Source organism: Cyprinus carpio, chromosome A3, assembly GCF_018340385.1.
Source record: "Cyprinus carpio isolate SPL01 chromosome A3, ASM1834038v1, whole genome shotgun sequence".
Lineage (NCBI taxonomy): Eukaryota > Metazoa > Chordata > Actinopteri > Cypriniformes > Cyprinidae > Cyprinus > Cyprinus carpio.
Window position 1 is genome coordinate 3,495,802 of NC_056574.1, and position 24,209 is coordinate 3,520,010.

Consider the following 24,209-nt stretch of genomic DNA (forward strand, 5'->3'; position numbering starts at 1 on the left):
ATGAACTCACTGTAAATTTTCTAATGTTTTTTAAGGATGTTACAATGTTATATTTTAATGTTATAGTTGTTTTACTTCATCCTTTCATCTCCATTTACAAACCAACATTTTAAAATTACAGTTAGTTTGGTTGCACTTTATTTTACAGTACGTGTACTTATATGTACTTATAGTGTACTTACAGTGTATTTATCTAAGAAAGTTCTGGTAATACAAGGTAACTACATGGGGTAGGGTTAGGTTTAGGGGTAGGTTCAGGGTTAGTACCTAGTTATTACATAGTTATTGTAATTACTGAAATAAGTACAAAGTATGTACATGAGGAACAGGACTGTAAAATAAAGTGCTACCGTTAGTTTGCAACCCGTGCCTTTGCGCCATCTGGCGGTAGTTTCGCGAATGATTTTAACACATGACTGACTTGCTTTTAACGCCGCGGCCCTGCTGCGGCAGTACAAGCGGCGGTATTACCCCTTCTGGCTGTCCACCTACTGTAATCATGGGTGTGATCAGGAATATCTCTTACATCGGAAATCCCTTCTCCGAGCTCACTTTCTGCCGCTGCCTCCAACACCTTTGCCTCAGCAAGGGTTGCTGCCACCTTACTCTCTTGCTTTAGTGTTGCTAGGGATGCTCCTATGTGAGCCTCTGTCACTTGCAGTTGAGCTGTTTCAATCAAGATTTCAGATTATTTTTTGAGGAATTCAGCCTTCCAATTACAGCAGCCATACTAGCTAATGAGCTTCTCGATCTGTTAGTCAAACACATAAAAATTACAAACATTTTGCTACAGAGAGTTCACAAATAAATGCTTATTAATTTACAATGTTATCTGAACAAACATAACAAAGGGCTACATTCAACCTCTGCTTGGCATTGTCATCACCTAAGAGTAATAGTTTTAAACTTATGAATTTCACATTTATACATGCATACACATTCTTACAAACACTGAAGAAAAGTAATAGACTTACATGGAAAGCCTTTCCAAGGCACACAACGCAAAGGAAAAAAGTAAAAAACTTCTTGGACAACCGCGTGGAGAAACTCTGGAACACTGCAATTAATTCCTGGTTAACCTTTAATCCAAGAGTCACATGGTCTAATCAACCACTAAGAAAATGGCTAACAATTATTAGCGTTCCCTGCCGCTACACCAAACTGCCACAGGATGGTGCCAATAAATAACAAACGAATGCATGACATGACAATATTAACATGTTAGTAAAAAAATCTGGTCTGTTGTGTTCTCACATGCTTAAACCTTTGTGGTTCTGTGTTGCTTTCTACAGATGGCAGGCCTCTGTATATCCTACGCCTAGGACATATGGACATTAAAGGACTGGTTCAAGCACTTGCAGAAGAATCCCTGCTCAGGCATGTAAGAGATTCTATAATTAACTTTTCCATCATATTCTCCGGTGTATTCCATTCATATGAATTCAAATGAGTAATGCAGAATCTAACAGCATATATGAATTTTAAGGTGCTGTCAATCAATGAAGAGGGTCTGAGATGCTGTGAGGAGAACACCAAAGTCTTTGGTCGGCCAATTAGGTACTAACAGGACAAGCAGATTTTTCTTCTGTAACCATAAAGTGTAATATTATGAATTAAAGTGATGTGTGGCCAAGTAGGGTGACCCATACTCGGAATTTGTGCTCTGCATTTAACCCATCCAAGTGAACACACATACACCGTGAACACACACTTCCAGTATTTACAGTTAATACAGTCAATTGCATTTTGTCTACAACAAGCCCTATGAGAGGCCCCCTATAATCTTTTGTTTAAATACGCATTCTATCATCCTATAGTTGTTGGACATGTCTTGTTGATCTTGAGGGGCTCAATATGAGGCATCTGTGGCGTCCTGGAGTCAAAGCTTTGCTGAGGATTATTGAGGTGGTGGAGGCCAATTACCCAGAGACCCTGGGCCGTCTACTCATCCTCAGAGCTCCCAGAGTCTTTCCTGTCCTGTGGACACTGGTTAGAGACACAGCTGTTTGCTTTTGCTTTTAAATTGATCTTCTCTGCTAAAATAAAGATGGTAATGGCATTTTAACATGACATGCCATATTAATTTGTTCAAGTCATTAACCCCCATTTGTAAGAAGTTATTCTTTTATCTCTTTACAGGTGAGCCCTTTCATTGATGAGAATACACGAAAGAAGTTCCTGATCCATGCAGGAAATAACTACCAGGGCCCTGGCGGTCTTGTGGACTACATTGATAAAGAGATCATCCCTGACTTCCTTGGAGGAGAGTGTATGGTGTGTAATTGTATTTTGGTTTTGCGACTGAATGGTGTCTATTCACTTGCATAATAGTAAAACTTGCTCCCAGTAAGATTATCTGTATGCATGTATTCAAATTTGGATATTACAGTATGTGTCTCACCTTAGTATGGTTTTAGTGGCTTACTGAACTAAAGTTATAGCACTGTGAAATATGTGCAGTGTGAAGTGCCAGGGTGGCCTGGTTCCCAAATCTCTGTACAGAACTGCAGAAGAACTGGAGAATGATGAGATCAGACTTTGGACAGAGACTATTTACCAAAGTGCCAGCATCTTCAAAGGAGCACCAAATGAGGTCAGACTTATGCATTATAAACAAAATGATGCAGCACGAGTTTGGTGCATTTGCATAGTATGAACACACAATCTACGATTTATTTATAAAAAAAAATAAAAACTTGATTTTAGTCTGAGGCCTCATTTACACTAGTGCGTTTTCGTTTTAAAACGGCGTTTTAGAATGAAAACGATTCTCGTCTACACTGGCATTTCCGCTGAGTTTCAGAAACGATCTCCATCTACACTACACAGCCTAAAACGCATGTCATGTGACCATTCATCCATGTACAGCCATAGATATGAATAGGTAGATTCCCTGTTATTTAGATCGCGGACGCGTCTATGTGCTTGGAGCGATTGAATGGGGAATCTACCTATACATATATGGGTATAACAATGCGCATGATGTTATTGTTTACACGGTCGTCAAGGATACACAGAACAAATGTGGGCAGCCACGCCATCATTTTCAAAAGTCTCAATTTTGGTCCGTTTACACTGAAACGCAACCCTGGAGCGTTCAAACTAAAATGGGGTCTGCAGCATTTTCAAAAGTCTCCGTTTTCGAGGGTCGAAAACACTGGAGTAGTGTAAACGATAGGCGTAACCGTAGCAAAAGTTATGCGTTTTAAAATGAAAATGGTCTAGTGTAAACAGGGTCTGAGAAACATAGGCCATAAGGTTAACTAGGAAAAAGTAGGTAAAAAGTGATTTTCATTCCCGCACCTGGGCACTACTTTTTCAATGCATTTTCCATAGACAACAACCATTTGGACTGTAGGTTAAAAGTTATCTGCAAAATATCCTGCAGTTTTTTGTCACAAACCATAAATGAATATAATTTTGAATTAAAAAAAACTAAAATCTTATACTGCTGGTTTTGCTTTTAACTTCATTTATATTCATTTTAGCAACACAAAATAACTCTCAAACTGACATTTATACATGTACCTAAGTATTTGAGACCAGTATTGGTGCATTAGTATATTCAAGTGTGAATGCAGTATATTCAAGTGTGAATGCAGACCATGAAATATGGAAAATTCATAGGAAAAACACTTCACGGAATGTCACCAAGCATAATCAAAGATACACATTGTAAATTTAAAAAAACTGTTATGTTTTATACATAGAAATTTTTAGTAGGCACTGTGTAATCATAGAAATTAAAATGCTACCCCGCCCCCTTTAATTTTCAATAAGGCCAAAAATGGACAACTCTACAAAAGATTCATTACAGCTCAAAATCAGCCTAAAATATGACACAGCACATCTTTACTCATCAGTAATCCCTTGTCACTCTAATCAGAGTTTCAACCTATGTGTGTCTTTCCTATTTTTTGGGAAACATTTGCACAATATTGACAATGACATTAAGGTGACCAGACATGCCACTTCTCGGGGACACGTACTTTGATGTTATACAATGATCATTCTGCACAGCGCAAACAACCAACACCTGGTTATTTTAGGCCATTTAGAAATCCTGTGCAGAATGTGTCCCCGGGAAGTGGCACGTCTGGTCACCTTAACTGACATAAATCAGTACAACACAGTCTTGGAGACATACAGGAACATCTTTCAGTCTTACATTTGCCTTGCTTGCAACTGCAGTGGACTACCTGCAACACTGCTTGACACTGTTTCTGAATGTATCCACCGTGTGGTGTAAAATCCTTTGTGGATGTGAGATGCTTATAGCGTTGTTTGTGATTAATTTTACATAGTTTTGAAGGAGGTCTGGCCATAAGTTCCTCCTCTTCACTACTCGGTAGTGACAACAAGGGCGCAAACATCTTGAACTCATATTTACGTCATTCTGAAAAGCGGCCACCTTATTGGTCTAGCGGGAAACATGTGACGTGAAGCTCATGATCAAAATACAATTATGCGAGGAAATAACTATTGCCGACTTTAAACTCTAATAAAAAAAATTAACGGTAGGATTACACATGGAGAACTTTTATTTTCTTGCTCAAAAACAATAGATATTTTATTGGAATGAAAAGAATTTAGTGCCCCATGTATGGGAACAAAAAATGGCTTCACCTTATGGTCTAACGTTATTATTATTATTATTTTATTATACGCAGAATACCACATACTGGACAGCAATGAAACTACAGTTTTAGTTAACAAACAATTTCTCTTTTTATATCTCCCCCTTCAGCTACTGATTGAGATCATTGATGCCTCCTCAGTCATCACTTGGGACTTTGATGTATGTAAAGGTGATGTGATCTTCAATATCTATCACTCTAAACGGGCTCCACAGCCACCGAGGAAAGATCCGCTGGCTACCCATGGCATCACCTCTCCTGCAGGCAACAACATGCAGCTTATAGATAAATCTTGGTTGCTGGGACAGGACTATAGCATGGTGGAGTCACCCCTCACCTGCAAAGAGGGAGAAAGTGTACAGGTATGTCAGTTACAACCAGCATCCAGTTTTATGCTGATTGAGTTGCCATAGTAAAGGTTCATAGTGGTCATACCATACTTTGCTTCTGTACCTTTAAGACTATGTAAATGCCCTCTTTGCATGTGAGAGAGAGAGTTAAAAGAGTTGTCTTGAAAATTGTATTCCATCTTTTTTCCTTCCCTTGTTTTAACCACTCTGCTTAACATATGTACACACCATTTAGGGTTCACATGTGACGCGATGGCCAGGATTCTATATTTTGCAATGTAAGTTCCACTCTATGCCAGCATGTGCCACCACAAACCTACCTCGGGTGGATGATGTTCTGGCAACTCTACAGGTGTCCTCTGACAAGTGCAAAGTCATGTACTACACTGAGGTTCTGTGCTCAGAGGACTTTAGGTAAACATACTGAACAGTACTGAATTGTGTGATATCTGTTGTAATCATTTCATCACTGTCTAGTTAATGTCATTTTAAATTTTATTTTAATCCAAATGACTTGAATGTTTTTTGTTTTGTTTGTTTGTTTGTTTGTTTGCCATAATTCCAGCTTCTTTATTTTAAACTAACTATTACTTTTCTGTTTTGGCTGCTTCTGAGTTTTACCAATATAGTCTTATTAAAGGGGTCATATTATACATAAACATAAAGTTTTACACAGATTGAAATGCAAAAGAACTATAAAGACCCATAGGTATCTGTAGTTTTGTATAGGTGCTGTAGTTTCAGTATTTGGTACCGATACCAGTGAAAATCCACGGTTCTCGGTACCAATTTCGGTACCAAAGCAAAACACAAAAATATGCTAATTAAAAAAAAAACACACACACTTTTTATCACTAAAAATAAAACCAATGCCATTCTTTATACTTATTTACAGTTGTGTTTAAAGTTTTTCTACTAGTAATATAATTAAGAAAAACAGTAAACAAGTTTCACCCAAATTTAATTTGTCTTTTAATTAATGAAATTTAAACACATTTATTTTTTGGTAAATAAAGGGGATTTGCTATTAAAATTAAAACATGGAAGAAATATTGTGTGATTTTATTTCTTTAAAAAATAGTTTTATTAATTTTTTCAACAGTAGTAGCAGTATCACACATTCTACTAAATAATAGTAATATTTCTAGCACAATGCCTTTATGGAAAAATGAACTTTTATTTTGATGGGTTGCCGTGAATACCTTTAAATTGACACTGGTTTTACTCAAATGAGACTGTAAAATGCTTGTGAAATGACTCAGAACAGTTCTGGTGATGATGTTTATGTATTTATGTCCTCATTGAGACGGCAGATGCTGAAATTACTGCAAGCGTCACGCGCTTCAGTCTATGTAGTAAACAAAACTGCACGTCTCTGCCATTCATTCATTCACTCACACAGAGACGCGCAGAACATGCAGGTTTCATATTTCAACAAACTTTTGCAGCTTAACATTTACAGATACTGGTCCATAGATTTGATTTGATTAATTTATGCTTACTTTGACAAATTCCGTGACTGTCCATATTAAAATGTAAATTTAATTTTCATGACTGGATTTTGAGATTCCGTCCGCGTTTTCTGCTTCGCTGAAATCATAGCGCTGTATGCGTCAAGAACCGGGTTGACCGGGTACTCGGTACCACCGGTACTTAAAGAAACCTGGTACCGTGAGATTTTAATTTTTTTAGTACCGACTTGGTACCAAAGTACCGGGTCTTTTGACAACACTAGGTATCACTTTACAATAAGACCTCATTAGTTAACCTTAGTTAATGCATTAACATTCACAATGAGCAATAGCTACATTTGCTACAGAAGTAATTAATCTTTGTTAGGTCTTAGTTCATGTTAGCTCATTAAATAACACAGTTGCAACTTTCGATTTAAACAATGTGTTATTAAATATTGGAATACCTAAGATTAATGAATGTTCAGAATTTTTTTTTTCATTGGAGGTTTGTTAATTAATTAATTAATTAATGTTAGCTAATGAAGCCCTAAAGTGTGAATGAACAATAAAGAATCAAAACAATTTCAAACAATATCTGTAAGGGAAACAGGTCAATTTAGCTCAAAGGGAATCATTTAAGATTTCAAAGGGAATTTGAACAGAATCACTGTTTCACGGCTGATCACTGAAACGGCCAGCGATTCATTGAACGAGCCGTGTAACATAAAATCTGCAATGGATATTAATATCCAAAGTATAGTGAAAACACTATTAACTAGCACAGTAACAAGATCGGCAGTTTAAGACATTAACTTGTAAGCACAAAACACAAGATACTTCTCTTTCCAATATGAATAAGGCTTTATTAGATAAATCTAAGACATATAAACTAACCTAACAAATAAGCACACGCACTCACATTCACAAAAGTCGCAGGAGGATAGAAAGTTAGGGAAGAATGGGTTTAAGAGAATGAAAATGTGAAATCCCAAGTTTACAGCAATACGTGAAATTGCATAGACATGAACAACAATCAGTTATCTAATTAACCCTCATATTGAGTTCCTCAGTGAGGTTAAAAGTATACTAGATACACCAGTACAGATCAGAGTCTGGAGGTACATTACTTGTGTTGCCTGTGTAAAGGGGGTTCCCTTTGTTGTCCTTGAAAAGGTGGTTTCCCTAGGTTGCTGATTGGCTGGAAGTTCAGTAGTCATTGAAGTGACGTCTGGGGAAGCCCGTGGTTGGGCGTTGGCTGATGATGCAGAGTTGTAGGCTGGTTGTAGTTTTAGATGGGTACTCGAGATCGGACTCGGAGACAAAACTTAACTCAGAACACAAAACTCTCAATGGAAAAGAAAAGAAACTAAAGTAAAAGAACAGAAGTAAAGTTTGACGAGACTAGGTGGTGTTTCTTCTCATCGTGGCGAAGAAGCAGCAGGCGTGCAGGCCGAAGCACGCTGGAACCGCGCTCAAAGAACGCTAAAGTGATGACTAAATGCAATAGCTAAAAGCAAAATTTGAAAAGCCAAATTTGATGGTGTCCTGAGTATTTTAGAATGGGCATTTGTGCAGGCCTCAAATGTTGTCTTGACCAATTAGATATTGTCTTTGCTCAGGGTATTGCGATGTTTGTCCTACCCATTCATAAATCATATGTTATCTTATCAATCACGTGGTCCGAATTTTCCCGCTCTTGCAGGGTATAATTTTGGACATGATTCCTATGATAAGAATATGATACATTTGACAAATAACTGATGGTCAGAAACGTTTCAAGCAAGAAGATTCGAACACACACATACTAAACATGAATATGAATACTTAAGCTATTCAATAGTTATTAAAAAGACATACACCATAAGTGATTAGAAACATGATAGTCAAATGTGTGGGTTTCATATTATGATATGGAGTTAAGCAATGGACTGATATTCCTTTAGATTACTTCCTCTGTAGATGAACACAAAATGAAGATGAAAACAGTTTCTCTGCTTTTCTTTGACATAAGGATGTTCTGTGAAGACCAGAGGTTAAAAGGTCCCCTTAGGAATTTCAGTCTGGTTCTGCTAGGTGGGGGAAGTCAATCCAACGATTTTGTTTACTCTCATGGGTTTACATGTGATGGTCAGGCTGTGCATCTCTTTGACCATCAATCTGGATTACTTGCCCCAAATTTGACAATCTCTTCTCTGAATTGAAATTGTCAAGAGTTGGTTCTCTGAAAAGAGTTGGTTGGTTATCTTGCTTCAGACTGTGGTGCTAGGAGTTCATTTACAACATCCTGTTGCCTTTCTGTGGAATTTGGGTCCTCATGTTTCAACCATGCTCACGGTCGAATCTTTCATTTGTCTGGTTCGGGTCTGATACGCTACATATCTAGGGCATGTTGTAGTCCAGATTAAAAAAAATAAATAAAAAAATTAAGTATTAAGTATAAATATTTAATAATAATAATAATTTCTTACATTTATATAGCGCTTTCCTAAGCACTCAGAGCGCTTTACATTGTCAGGGGGTATCTCCTCATCCACCACCAGTGTGCAGCATCCACCTTGATGATGCGACGGCAGCCATATTGCGCCAGAATGCCCACCACACACCAGCTTATTGGTGGAGAGGAGACAGAGTGATGAAGCCAATCAGTATATATGGGGATTGTTAGGAGGCCATGATGGTCAGAGGCCAATGGGTGAATTTGGCCAGGATGCCGAGGTCACACCTCTACTATTTTTGAAAGAGATCCTGGGATTTTTAATGACCACAGAGAGTCAGGACCTCGGATTAATGTCTCATCCGAAGGATCGTGCTTGTTGACAGTATAGTGTCCCCATCACTACACTGGGGCGCTAGGACCCACACAGACTACAGGGTGAATACCCCCTGCTGGCCTCACTAGCACCTCTTCCAGCAGCAACCTAGTTTTCCCAGGAGGTCTCCAATCCAGGTACTGACCAGGCTCAGCCCTGCTTAGCTTCAGTGGGCAACCGGTCTTGGGCTGCAGGGTGATATGGCTGACGATCTGCTGTCAGAGAGTAAATGATAAAAAAAATCTTTGTTCTTATTTTTTAATAACAAAAATAAAAGAATGACTTAAGCCCTATTCGGACGGGACTACTTTTACAGGGGGTCTAGAGAAATCTGTGTTTCACAGACGTAACGTTACTTGGTGATTTTAATCCCGTCCGAATCTGCCATGTATGTGTTTTTCTCACACAACCTCTGTAATAATTCCAGAGCGAATTACCTACTGTTTTTCAGCAAACTCAGTGATCCTCTGAGAAATCTAATCCTGTCCGAATGCAAATGTCTGTGATTGCCGGTGATATTTTATTTCACAACGCGTTTCCTTGTGTGTTTTGGCCAACGTGAATTACCGTAGATGCTCTTACCGTGGGCATGTTTGATATATTTGCTTCCCGGCAAAGAAATAATAATAATAAAAAAATAAAAATAATAAAATCAAGAGCCAGATCACGTGAACTGTTAATACTGGCTATTGTAATATCAGCGTCAGGTAAGATTAACGTTACTCACGTTCATTTATGCACTCAGTTACATAATGTTTTAATTACAGATGTACCTTTATGAAAATTAAAAATGGGTTTAGCCTACTACAAAAAACAAATTAAACTAAAGAAACCACACATTAACATGGTTTTGCTATACTAGCCATTTAGTTTTTAGTATTTATTGTGTAATAATACTAATGGTAATCGACCCGAATGACTAACGTTATATGCAATGCACGCATACAGAACGCGTGATCTCTGTGACGCCTGGATGCACAAAACAGACCCTCCCACCTCTGTAATAAACACGAAGATGTTAGTCCCGTCCAAATTGGTACATGAAAATCGCAGACGTCAGGTGGTAAGAATCGAAACTCAAACGTAGTTTAGAAAACTAGTCCCGTCCGAATAGGGCTAAAGATACACATTACAACTACACATAATATACAAATAAAACAAACAGTGTGTTTTATTTTCAGGTAGAATAGGTGTATTTAGCAGGAACATTCAAGAAATTGAATGAACAAATATAAAACACTATATAAACTGATTCCTAAAGCAACTGTTTTAAATTTCTTCAATCAAGAGCAGTGAGTGATTTTTCTCTTTGTGTTTTGTTGTTTTATTAACATTAAAGGAATTAGAATGTCGTGGCAAAGTTAATTTATTTCAGTAATTCAACTTAAATTGTGAAACTTGTGTATTAAATAAAGTCAGTGCACACAGACTGAAGTAGTTTAAGTCTTTGGTTCTTTTAATTGTGATGATTTTGGCTCACATTTAACAAAAACCCACCAATTCACTCAACAAATTAGAATATGGTGACATGCCAATCAGCTAATCAACTTAAACACTGTGGAAATAGTTCATTATTATTTGTTATTTATAAATGTTAACTAATGTTAACTAATGAACCTTATTAAAGAATGACCGCAGATGAGGCATTAAGTGCATGGCACTGCGACCAACTTAACATTTTACAAAGTTTAATGTAGCAATGTGGTCACTCAGTTTTTCAAGATGAGTTTTAATCATGTAACTATTAATAGATTTGAACAAGGAAATAAAGTGTTACTACACACAGGCTGTATGGATTGCAAATACAAAAATAAGACGAGTAAAGAAAACGTGGTACTTATTAGAATAATCAACCTTTACTTAAATATATGAACACAGAAAACCGCTGTTAACAGGTTAATATAACGTTTCCCATTCTATGACTAGTAAAATAATGGCAACTTACTCTGACAAACACGACTGTCCTCAGAGTAGCTGCGAGCTCTGCGTCGTCTCCTTGTGTGACAGGTGTCAGCGTTAGGCACAATACTGCCACCTGGGCGCTTAACAAGGTACTGGCGCTGGAGTATTTTACATGTGGTGTTATCATAAGAGAACAGTTCATTTTAAATATTGCGGTTATCGCTAATACAGGTATATCGTCACACACTAAATTAACACAGTATCGATAATCGTTGCTTTGAATATAACGGTTATCGTCAATACCGGTATATTGTGACACCCTTATTGTAGTATAAACATAAACACAGTTTTTGTGCTAATATTAATGCCAGGGGAAGTTTGGAACTCTTCAGCCATGGAATTAGGCTTTTATGCACCACGCACCTCAGATGTCTGTGGCCCTGCTCTGTGACTTTATGTGGTCTTCTTTATGGCTGAGCTGGTGCTTTTCCTAAATGGTTCCACTTTCCAATAAAACCACTTACAGTTGACCATGGAATTTGTAGCAGGGATGAAATTTCATGAACTGACTCATCACATTACCACGCTTGAATTCATTGAGCTCTTCAGAATGACCCTTTTTTTTTTTTTTTTTTAAATGTAGACTGGATGGCTAGGTAGGTGCTTGATTTTATACACCTGCCGCAATGGGTCTGATTGAAACACCTGAATTCAACGATTAAGAGGTGTGTCCCAAAGCTGACTTGATGCCCTAACAGGCAATGACTTTGCAGGTAACATTTGTGCATGGAGGTACCTCAAGAAACTTACTTCTGAAGCAGCTTAACCATTTAAAAATCTACAGCAATTTTTTTTTGGTGATAATTAAGCGAATATTCAACTACTATAATACAAATTTCTTTCTAGAAATCACATAAAAAGTGAAGAAAAAAACACACACACATAAATTGGCCATCAATCGTTACATGAACTGTTACAGAATGGAATGCACAGGTTTGTGGGATATCAAAGGCAGCGAAGGATAGGCCAACATCTAATCTTATCTGCCTTCAAAAATCGATCAGATGAAGGTATCTCAGTAGACATGATCATTGTATTCGGATATGCCTAGTCGCCTTCCTACCCCACCTGCAGACAGAATTTTTCAGCTTTTGGATGCAGGCATACTCTGTGTGTGTGTGTGTACTGGTGTATATATAGTTTATGAGGACACTTCCTGTGTCCCCGGAAAACAAAACGCTTAAAAAACATACAAAATGGTGTTTTATGAAAAAATTGTCAGTAGTTTTTTGTAAGGGGTAGGTTTAGGTGTCGGGTGGGTGTAGGGCGAAAGAAAATACAGTTTGTACAGTATAAAAACCATTACACCTATCGAGAGTCCCCGTAAACCTCAAATGCAAGTGTGTGTCTTTTTTGAAATTCCAGTATGTTCTTGGCTGTGTAGGTTCAGCATTTATCGCATTGTCTAGTATCATGGTAAAATTTCCTTTTACTTGATTTTATAGAATTCCTATCCACTTAAGTCTCTACTTGGTTTTATACAATGCCTGTTCACACTAGGGCTGGACCAGAATTTTTAATTTTGAGATTTGAATATTATTTTCTTTTCTTTCTTTTTTTCTCGAACCTGTTATCCCCTGTGAAACGGTTCTCATTTGCTTGAATATGAATCGCCCATGAGTGAACATCATGAACGTCATGATTAGTTTCATTTGGAAGAGAAGACAAACATGCTGAAGACCTCAGCTGTGTGGGAGCACTTTAAATTGAATGAGGACAAGAAAGGCAGTGTGCCAAATATGCGATTTGAAACTGGCCTACCATAACAGCACATCAAGTTTGAAAAATCACCTAATTTCTGTTAGTATGCCTATAGTATATTGTTGGTGTAAAAAAAAAAAAAAAAAAAAAAAAAACGAGCTGCTTTTATCTGACATGTTAATCAGTAATTTTACACATGATAAAAACGTGCAGTTAATTTGCTTGGAAAATACTTGGAATACAGGAGACATAAAAAATGTAAAGTAGCCCAGCCTAATAATAATTTGTCTATATTAAAAGTATTGTTCTTAACAGACCTGTGTGTTTTGTATCACTAGTGCAGTGTCTGTTCTCAGAGCATATAAGCCCTTCAACCTCCAACCTCCATATAAGCCCTTGCAGGTTGATTTTACATGGAATTTTTACATAGCACTGTATGATGAAAAACAGTGGGAACAATCAAGGAAAAGATGTGATATGGCAAGGAATTTTAATATACTCTCCTTATATCATGTCTGTTGCATATCTGTGTTAATATTAGTATTAACCATTTATGTATAATAGTAGTATTTGACCACTTATTACCAAAAACCTTGGTATTCCTATATTTCAGTGCTTTTTAGTCACACTATTTTTACTATTTCCATAGTTCCACTGCAGAAGAGTGCAAGCATTTCTGTTTTGGGGTGGGTTGTAATTTGCATGTGAATGACTGGAGTGCATTTTGATTCAGGCATGCAAATTTGTATTTTATTTATTTATTCAAGAAAATTTCTTGTAGATTTACATTATACTGGGCCATTTTTTTAGCAAACTTTTTAGTTATTGCATCAGACTTGGTCTGAAAAAGCCTTAATATGGTAGTTTTGTGAGCTTTATGTAGGGAGTTTGAATAATGTATTCTGAAGCCATGAAGAACAGGAACATTGAATACTAATAAAATGCTCTGTCTAGTGCTTGTCAAATGTTTTTGGCAAATGACATGCTACTTTACTTGATTGTGTAAGCAGGGTATGATATTTATTTTTTGCCAACCAGCCAATGAATGCCCAAGATGATAAAATGTTTCAAGTGTGTTTTTTGTATAAGCAACAGCATTTAATGTACATTTTTTAAAGTAGTCTTATGGCTTGTAAATGAGCAGAAAAAAAAAAAAAAAAAACATTGTCTGCCTGTAAGGTTTACATCTTTTTTTTTTTTTTTTTTTTTTTTTTTTTTTTTTGTGAGGATTCTAAACTCGCATGGGCTTTGATAACTTGAATATTTGCACTAATAACCTTTTTTATTTTAAGATAAATTTTCAGCACATTTAACTTTAATGTCAAGTATGAGAAAAGGCATATACGTCTGTATGTGAACACAGATAAAGCCAATATGCATGAGCAAGTGTAGCTTTACAGGTTTTTATTCAATTAAAGTATCTAGACCAGTGGTTCCCAACCACGTTCCTGGAGGCCCCCCAACAATGCACATTTTGCATCTCTCCTTTGTCTGACACAACCATTTCAGGTCTTTGAGTCTGTTCTAATGTGCTGATGATCTGAATCAGGTGTGTTTGATTAAGGAGACATGGAAATAATGCAGTGTTGGGGGGCCTCCATGAGCATGGTTGGAAACCACTGATCTACACGTTTTCCTTAAACCTTTTTTCTTACAGAATTTTATTTACAGTTTTCAGGCTTATTAATTTCTCACACGCTATTCGATTCTGTTTTAATCTCAGGGGCTCAATGACCAGTCTGGAATCCAGTCACAGTGGTTTCTCTCAGCTCAGCACCGTCACCACATCCTCCAGCAAGTCACAGTCCAGCTCTATGATCTCCAGGTAGAATAGAAAGAGATTTAACCTCCAAAATGTTTTATCAGTTCAGTTTCTAGATTCCCAATAAACCATTACTACTCTTCCTCTGTTATCTATCCCAACACTGTATCACTCTATGTCAAGGACCTGAAGCATGGTCGCACAACAAAAAGAGTATAAAAGATATCCTTACCTGAAAGGATTCTGGTGGTGGTAGTTTTTTTTTTTTTTTGGTATGTTTTTGTTTGTTTGTTAAAGGGCTTGAATCTGCTTCGCCATAGTGCTCAGCTGAGCCGCAGGTCAGTTCATAGGCTGATTGTGCTTTGTATGAATGTCTGAAGGAGCTCACACTTTACTGTGCATTTCTACATTTCCCATGGACTGCATGCTGAACTAAGCAATACACGTTCTTCAGATTGGGAAAGAGCCTAAAATGAACGTGCCCACTTAAACATCTCAAATACTGCACATACCTGCATATATGCACTTAGTTCTGCCATATCACTAGGAGCTCATCAGGTAGGTCAGTGGGAGGGCTTCTGCAATAATTTAGAAGAAATTTGTACTATTTGAAATTCTGTTTATCATAAAATGTTTAAGGAGACGGTTAAGCCTTCTTGGGTGCTACAAGCTTGTTTCCTCATTGTTAGTGTGTGGCTAGACTTGCGGTTTGAAAATGGCAAAGTGTTTAGTGAAATAGTCACAGTACGCTTCAGTGCTTACTACTAGTGTTAGCTTGCATTTTGGCTTTTTGGAAATGCCTTGATATCGAACCTCAGACTTGCTGCTGATCAGTTCCTATGCAGTCAGCCAATCAGTGCTTGGAACGGTCATTCGTATTAATTGGTCAAAGCATTCTTTAAAGACAGCTTTACTGGAAGAGAGGCAGTGTAAGATTCGTATTGAATTTTATTGTTGCTCCAACAGAATAGTTTCATTTGTTTTTGTTTTTTTCTGTATTATAAAGGAAAAGAAAAAGGAAAGAAAAGTTATTTTTTGGGGGGCGGTTGCCTCTTTTGTTTGACAGTTTCTATTAGCAAAAACTTGAAATGGTGTGAGGTTACACAATCTACTGAAGCATGCTCTTTAAAGACTTTGTTCAGGTTAGAATATCAATCAGAGTTTAAAACAAAATGCTCAATAATTTGATGAGAGCATTTCCTTTAATCCAGGTGATTTGAACATGTTTGACAACCTGCAAATAGTCTCACCTGCTTAATGTCCTGTGAGAATATGCCTGCATCCAGGTGATTTTTACCTAAGGACAATGGATGTACTCATATTTATCTTGCACCAGTTGTTTAAATCGTGCTGTAGCCAATAAAAATACTCCCTCTCCTTCATTTCTTAGCCTTATTAGTCCTGATCTCATGGTCAGGACACTTTAGGGAAAAGGAGATTGTTACACTTAACAACTACTTTTTAGATGTCATTTGTAGAATGTTGATCGTAATATGATACATTTACAGTGTACTAGTATTCTAGAAGTGTAATAACAGTAAAAAAAAGTAAAGGAGGAACAAGTAATATTTTGTTTAATGGTTTAAAAAATGACATTTTGTCGTGAAAACGTTTAGGATTATTTTACAACTGTCAAGTTTATAGGTCAATGTTTTTAGCGTGTCAAATGGGTGTAAATACAGTACAACTTTAAATGCAATTTGGGTTTCTACAGAAATCCTATATCAAGCTACCATCCCTTAAAACTTCTAAACACCTGTGAAGCACATACTCTGAACCATGTGTACTTTGAAATCCTCTCATTTGACTACAAGCTGCCAGTCAGATAAGAGTTTGAGCTTATGGTTCTAGAATTTAACATTGTTTAACCATGCACAGGTTAGTAGACTTGTTTTATGCTTAGAGTTTAGGAAAAAGTGAGAGATTCTATTTACAGTACAATTCTTAAAATCTTTAACAAATTGCTGTTTGAATAATGCAAAGATCAAATAAGACCAGTGTGTTAAGTGTAACTCGGTAATGCTTTACTGTAAAGAGAATTCTATATGATTTGTATGAACTTGTGGTTGTTTTTTCACCTCCTTCACTTATCGGTGTCAGTCATTTTAATTTGTGTGTCTTACTCTGTTGGCTAGATCAGACCCATGATATTGCCATATGCAAGCATCTATACAGTAAATGTATAAGGGCCACTAATGTGTCCAAAATCACACTCTCTTTCTGACATGTGTGCACACACACACACACACACACACACACACACACACACACACAGTCTAGTCAGTCTACACATCACAGTGTAGTCTTCCTTATACACCTGCCTTTAACTGATCAGAAAAGTGTGTTTAAGAAGTAAATCTAGGGGCTTTCACACCCACCCAGCATTCCATAAACAAGCACCAATATTCTCATTCTGTAAATTGAGTTTAGAATGTTTAGAATGAGAATGAACCAGCTGAATTAAATCAATGTGTGTTTGCGTTTTTCACAGAATCCCATCTTTTCTATGTAATGATAATTCTCATTATAAAAAACACCAACCTGGATTATGTTTGAATATCTCAAGTGTTTATGTGGTCTTATGTGTTTGAGGGCTATTAGCTGTTATGTCCATTTTTTTCTTCCTCTGCTTGTACCTTTTTTTTTGTGAGATGTTACATATCTGTTTTTTTCCTTTGACAAATTCTGTATGTGAAAAAATATTGAAGTAATATACAATTATAGCGCCTTTACATTTTTCAAAGTTATTAAATTTGAATTAAAGAGATGCCTATTCTGTGTTCCTCCTTTGTGTGTGTCTGATATTAACTAATCAGAATCAGTAAGAGCTTTGTTGCCCAGTAAAGAAAGTACCAACAAAGTGCAGACATATCATTTAATGTAATAAAAACACTAATAATAAAGAGACTAGACAATCAATTATAAATAACAATATAGTAATAAAATATAGAGAAAAATAAAATGTCAATAGACAGAATTGTAAATGTGCATGTGTGCTATTTACAGATGAAAGCTATTTACAGATGTGCAGTCCTGAGATGTGTTGTCTTGTTCAGGTAGGATATGACCTGGGGGAAAACTGTTCTTGCATCTGGCTGTAAACTGTAAAGAATGACAAACATACAGATATTGTTTTTTTGTTTTTTGTTTTTTTTTATGTATATTATTAAGCACAGCAGTGTGTGTCTCGTTCATGCAGATGTTGTAGAAGATTTTTATTAATAAGATTTTTATTTATTCAAGTATAATCAATGTGAATCTAGCCATTTATATTGCCAGTTATTATTCAATTATAATCCTATAGTTTAAGTATAGGAAGAAAGATGCCTACGTGGCCAGGATGTACAGACCCAGATGAGAAACATCTGGAAAGACATACAAAAGGGCCTTTCTCGTTACCATAACAAGTAGGGGGGCCCTTCTCTCTAGGGAGGAATCTAATTGTAAGCCTAAGTAAAATTATGAAATATTTGTAACGCCCTGTATACTGTATATAAGGAGATACCACATAACATTTGAGAGATCTTCTCACAGAGAACATCTCGGCTTTGTTTCTCTCTGAAATAAAGTCTATCTTCTGGAAACAAAACCCCAAGACTGAGTGTAATTCCTCAGATCCATGGCAGACAATACTACACTTAATTTGGCGCCCGAACAGGGACTGGAAAGGAGTAGCAGAGTGGACGGCCGCTTTTGAGCTGACTGATGAGCAACACACAGTGGTGGCCACCATAGAATAAGGTAAGCATTTTTGCTTATATAATTAGTGTGTGTGTTGTTAGACGGTCGGTTCTGAGTGGTAAGGTCACTTAAAATCTGCTCTTCCTAATTTAGAATTAAATAAATTAAAATGGGGGGTTTTGTTTCCGGAAGAAAAACTGCATACACCTATTTAGTATAATGTAAGGAAGGGCTTGATAGGTGACCTAAATTAAGACTAAATGGTGTAGGCAGAAATTCATTGCATGTAAGGGTCTGTGCTTATTGAAGACTGGTCTTAAGAAGGACAGCAATAAATGAGAAGCAGATGTAGAATCGCGCGGAAAGACCCATGGCTACCGCTTTGAGAAAGAATAAGGTGAAAGGTTACTCAAAGGTCAGAACGGATGGGCATAAATTCCTGCAGAGTACTGCTTTTTTACTGTATGGAGGAAGTGCATCAGTGAAAGAGCGAGTAGAACTGACAGGTCACTCAAGGGAGAGTGTTATGTTTTGTTGTGTGTGTGAAACTGTGTCTGGACGAATGTCTGTGTGAGTGATGATGAATGTTTGAATAAATAAATTCCGTATTGGGTGGGTAAAAGCTGCGCACTGTTCCTGGACCGTCACTTAAGTGTGATTTGACAGGATTGGACGCAGCTGGTACCGCATTCGAGAGGGATGATTGATTGATGAGCCCTATAAATTAAGGGACAAAAGTATGAGAGATTGAGCCCTATAGGATGAAGGGACTAAGGATGAAAGGGTTTAGAAGGAGTGAATGCGTTAAGGAAAATAGTATCAATAAAATTTTAATCAAGATCTTTTATAGGCTTTTGCATTTTGGATGTCTGTGTAAAAGAGTAGGAGAAAATTCTCTGAGACCAGTGCAGTAGAAGTGAGAGCAAGGCATTAAGTTAAATAAGTATATATATATAAAAAAATATATTAGTGCAGACAAAATAATAAAGAGAAGTAAAGATAAATAAGATTAAAAATTATTATAAGAATAAAATTATTTTTAGAAATTTTTATATATACTGAGTGATAGTAAATTAGAGTTGAGATTATCAATTTATACAAAAAAGTGTAAATGCATCAGACAGAATTAAAAACTAAATACAAAGAGGCATGTCACAGAATAAAGACAAAATTAGGAAAAACTGGTTAAAATAGATAAGTTAAGTTGATAGATAAATATATAGACAAATATAGATAATTAAATAAAGAAATAAATATATAGAATTAAAATATATATATTGGATTGTAATATTATAGGAAAAGATATGGCAGCCACTCAGATATGGCAGGAAATAATAGGATTAAAATGTCCACTGTGTAAATAGCTAATAAAAAAGATCTCAAACAAATGGCAGAAGAGAACAAAAATATGATGACAAAATGGCCAAAGGAAGGGACATTCGATGTAGCACTGTGTGAGGAGAGGGAAACTCTGATAAATTAAAAAACCACAAAACTAAAAGCATCAGTAAGTAAAGAGAAGCAAAGAGGGAAAAAGAGAAAAATAAGTAATAGCCATAATTAAGAAGGAAGGTGAGGGCATGTTGAAAAGTTTAAAACAGGCCAGGAAAATACTGAAGAGGACAGAGAAAAAGGGAAAGGTATTTTCTGAGCCTCCCCCTATTTCCCTCAGAGGTAGAGTTCCCAATTCTCAAGGGAACAGTGGGAGTAACAGAGAACTGGAGATGGAGGGGCATATAGAGATGGACGGTAGAGAGGAACCAGCTGTAAAAACACAGAGGCAAAACAGAAAGAAAAGTAAAGGGTATTTACAACTTGATTGTTATAGACAGGCACGTACAGCATTAGAAAAAAATGGAAACAAACCAGGAAGATAAAACAAGATTTGAGGAAGGAGTAGAAAAAAAATGAAGAGAAAATAGAGAAATAGAAGCACAAGTAGAGACTATGGAAGAAGAAATAGAAGAGAAACTGAAAGAATAAATAAAAGATACAATAGGTAAATAAATTAGAAAGGGGGATAAGTAAGTTGTTTGGCAGTAATGAGGATGTGTATGAAGGAAAGGAGTTATTTGATAACGGAAAATGGGAACAAGGCAGAGAAAAGGGGACACTCAGACCACTGGCTGCACAACTCCCAATTTTAATCAAGGGTGAGCAGGGACAGTATGTCCCCTGGGCTTCACAGGACCTCAAGGGGCTGGTCAATCGCCTTCCAGACATTCATGAGGGGGCTGGAAAGTGGATCAGGGTGTTGAAGAAACTATGGACAAACTTTTGGCTGTGGGGGACATTAAAGCTTTGCTGGCTTAAATTGTAGGAGGGGCAAAGATGAATGAAATTCTTCAACCAACTACTCTAAACAGAGCAGTGAACTCTCATAATGTGGATGTAATTGTTTTTTGATGCATTCGTTCCAGCAGTGTGGCAGGCATTGCGTATGGAGTACCCGATCAGACTGAATCCTAAATCATTGAAGAGACAAGAGCTGGGAAACACAGAAAATCCAACCACATATGTTCAGAAACAGCTGAAAAGGTGGAAGCAAGAAACTGAGGGGGATCCAGAAAGAGACCCATTAATGGCAACATTGTTTAGCCCACTTACAGCAGTCCCTCCAAATGCACACCCGATCCCTGTGCCCATAATTAATGTTTGTACTCAACAGCCAGGACCAATGGGATGGAGAAAAAAAACCCCATACAGCTAGGCCAGAGAGGAAGAGGCAAGCCTTATACTGGTCCTCTAGGTGTGAGCTGAACATATGGACAGCCTGGACATAATAAAAATGACTATCCCACCTATCCACCTTAACAGTACCCTCATTGTGGAAGGGAGCAGAGCTGGCAACAACCTAAGCAAGGTCCAGTACAGGGCCCAGTAAACCCTTGGGGGGTCCCAATCTAGGCTATTAGGGGTGCCCAGAGAATCCTAAAAGGGAGAATCAGCTTCCAATTTTAACAAATAAAGCTGATCAAGAGCCTATAATGCAAATTAAAATAGAAGGAAGAAAACACACCCATGATGGTAGACAGAGGTGTTTTTATACCTGTTTAAATTTAAAATATGTCTCACATCTCCCCTTGTCTGAAAACTTTGCAAAGAAAATAGGATTCTCAGGGGAAAATGCAATTAATTCCAATAACAGCTCCAGTGAGTCTACAAACAAACAAAAATGACCATTCTGGTATCAAATCAGACTCCTATCAATTTGTTAGGAAGAGATTGTCACGGTTGGTAAACCGTGGTCTCAGGTTTTCACTATGTGGGTGGAGTTTTGTGTGTCGCTCGTCTGCACTGATTGTTTCATGTGGGCGTCGCCGTTGATTGTTCATTTGCACCAGCTGTTACTCATCACCTGATCCCTATTTATTGCCCTGTCTTCCGTCTTGTGTTTGTCAGAGCGTTTTATGCAGTTTCCCGTCTGGTTGCCTGGTTCTTGTCCTTGTTCCTCTGTGCTGTTTGTTCGCTGTTGTCTTCCCCGGAACCCCGTCCACTCTTCACCACCGGATGCACCGACTACCACCACGGACTGCTCATCTCAGGCCTGTGTCACGCTCTCCTGCTGCATCTACTCACCACCACTTCCTGGATCATCGTCTGCCATCGCTGTTATCACCATTGTTTCCCTTGGACTCAGTTACATTCCTGTTATCAATAAACATTACATTTAACTCTCCGAAGTTCAGCAAGTTCCACCTCACTCTCCGAATTCATTCACCACAGTGTCAACCGCAGATCAGCAGCAGGAGAGCATCGTCAACACCGGACGCGCTGTCCAAGCGCTGGTGACACAGGTGTCCGAGCTCACCCAGCAGATCCAACAGCTGACCATTCCCGCTGAGCCACCCGCACCGTCGGTTCCCCGGGCTAGCACCGAACCCAGCTATCGACCCGAACCACGCCTACCAGTTCCCGAGAACTACTCCGGTGAGCCTAATTACTGCAGAACATTCATAACCAAGTGTTCCATGCATTTCTCTCTGCAGCCTCGCACCTTTGAGATCGAGGAGTCCAAGGTGGCGTTTGTGCTGACTCTGCTCTCTGGGAGGGCTGCCCTGTGGGGAACGGCGGTGTGGGAGAACCGAGATCCATGCTGCGCCTCGTTCCACTCCCTCTCCGAGGAGATGAAGAGGGTATTCGACCGTGCTGCGGCCGGCAAGGAGGCGGCCCGCGAGCTGACGGAACTCAAGCAAGGGAATCTCTCCGTGGCGGATTACTCCATCAGGTTTCGCACCTTGGCGGCTGCGTGCAAGTGGAACGAGGAGGCGCAGTGGGATATGTTCCTGCATGGGTTGGCCGACCGTGTTCACAAGGAGATCTACCTCCTCGAGTTGCCCACCAGCCTCAATGGACTCATCGACCTGGCGCTCCGCGTGGATGCCCGCATCGAGCGTCTGGGGGCACACGCCTGTCCCCCACGTCTCCCAAGCACCCTAGAGAGTGGCAGCTCGAGTAGAGAGAACACGGTTGGTCCCGTCTTCGATTATGAGCCCATGCAGGTGGGTAGAGCTCGACTGACCCGGGAGGAGAGAGAGAGGCGGAGGTCCCGAGGACTGTGCCTGTATTGTGGTGGCTCTGGACACTTTCTACTCTCTTGCCCAGTAAAAGAGCCAGCCCGGTAGTAAATTTGAGGCTACTATCGGGTGGGATCTCCGCCGGGAAGTCCTCAACAACATCAACTCTCCTTCCGGTGAAACTGAGATGGGCCAACAACACGCACACCTGTCACGCCCTTCTGGACTCGGGGGCAGAGGGTAACTTCATGGACACTAACCTCGCACAACACCTGAAACTCCCCATCACTCCCCTTTCCCATCAGATCACCGTCAACGCACTCAATGGCCAAGTACTACCCTGCATCACCCATACGACTGGTCCCATTACCCTTCTTACCTCCGGCAACCACACTGAGAACATCCCCTTCCTCCTCATGGACTCCCCTGTGGCTCCCATCGTACTTGGTCACCCCTGGCTTGTCAAACACAACCCACGAGTGGATTGGGGTTCCAACACCATCACTTCGTGGAGTAAATGTTGTCATGAGTCTTGTCTTGTTTCTGCTTGCTCTGCTGTGTCTGTGTCTGTGTTTCAGGAGGAGGATACGGTTTTGTCTAACGTGCCCGCGGAGTACCTGGACCTGAAGGAAGTGTTCAGTAAGTCCCGCGCTGCTTCTCTTCCTCCGCATCGTCCCTATGACTGTGCCATAGACTTAGTACCAGGGAAGTCTCCACCTAAGGGCAAGCTTTACTCTCTGTCAGTTCCTGAGAGGGAGGCCATGGAGAAATATATTTCTGATTCTCTAGCATCGAGGTTCATCCGTCCTTCTTCTTCTCCAGCGGGGGCGGGATTCTTTTTTGTGGGGAAGAAGGATGGTTCTCTGCGACCTTGTATTGATTACCGAGAGCTGAACAACATCACGGTAAAGAATACTTATCCTTTGCCGTTGATGTCTTCGGCTTTCGAGAGGTTACAGGGAGCATCCGTCTTCACAAAACTGGATTTACGTAACGCTTATCATTTGGTCCGCATCAGGAGTTCGTGGTGGAGGTCGACGCATCAGAGGTGGGAGTAGGTGCAGTTCTTTCCCAACGTGCTGCCTCAGACGACAAGATGCATCCATGCGCGTTTTTTTTTTTTCGCATCGGTTATCTCCTGCAGAATGCAATTATGACATTGGTAACAGAGAATTGTTGGCCGTCAAATTAGCATTAGAGGAGTGGCGGCACTGGTTGGAGGGGTCAGGGGTACCTTTCATCGTTTGGACCGATCATAAGAACCTAGAATACATTAGAACTGCCAAAAGACTCAATTCCAGGCAGGCTCGGTGGGCACTTTTTTTTTCGGTCGTT

At 38.8% G+C, this 24,209-nt stretch overlaps 1 protein-coding gene across 1 annotated transcript; it reads left to right on the forward strand.

Moving 5' to 3' along the window:
* Window positions 1–499: 499 nt before the first annotated feature.
* Window positions 500–15,243, forward strand: LOC109109400 (SEC14-like protein 1). Its single transcript, XM_042715402.1, has 9 exons — window positions 500–503; window positions 1,293–1,381; window positions 1,487–1,557; window positions 1,818–1,989; window positions 2,140–2,267; window positions 2,461–2,593; window positions 4,748–4,999; window positions 5,223–5,401; window positions 14,638–15,243. Exons 1-9 carry the CDS (start codon window positions 500–502, stop codon window positions 14,741–14,743), a joined length of 1,134 nt encoding a protein of 377 aa, XP_042571336.1. The 3' UTR covers window positions 14,744–15,243.
* Window positions 15,244–24,209: the final 8,966 nt, after the last annotated feature.

What these genes read in the sequence shown, in the direction of transcription:
- LOC109109400 (XM_042715402.1), top strand. An exon ending in AAGAGGGAGAAAGTGTACAG is followed by an intron (nt 5,000 to 5,222) that starts GTATGTCAGTTA and finishes CACACCATTTAG; the next exon opens with GGTTCACATGTGACGCGATG. An exon ending in CTGTGCTCAGAGGACTTTAG is followed by an intron (nt 5,402 to 14,637) that starts GTAAACATACTG and finishes TTTTAATCTCAG; the next exon opens with GGGCTCAATGACCAGTCTGG.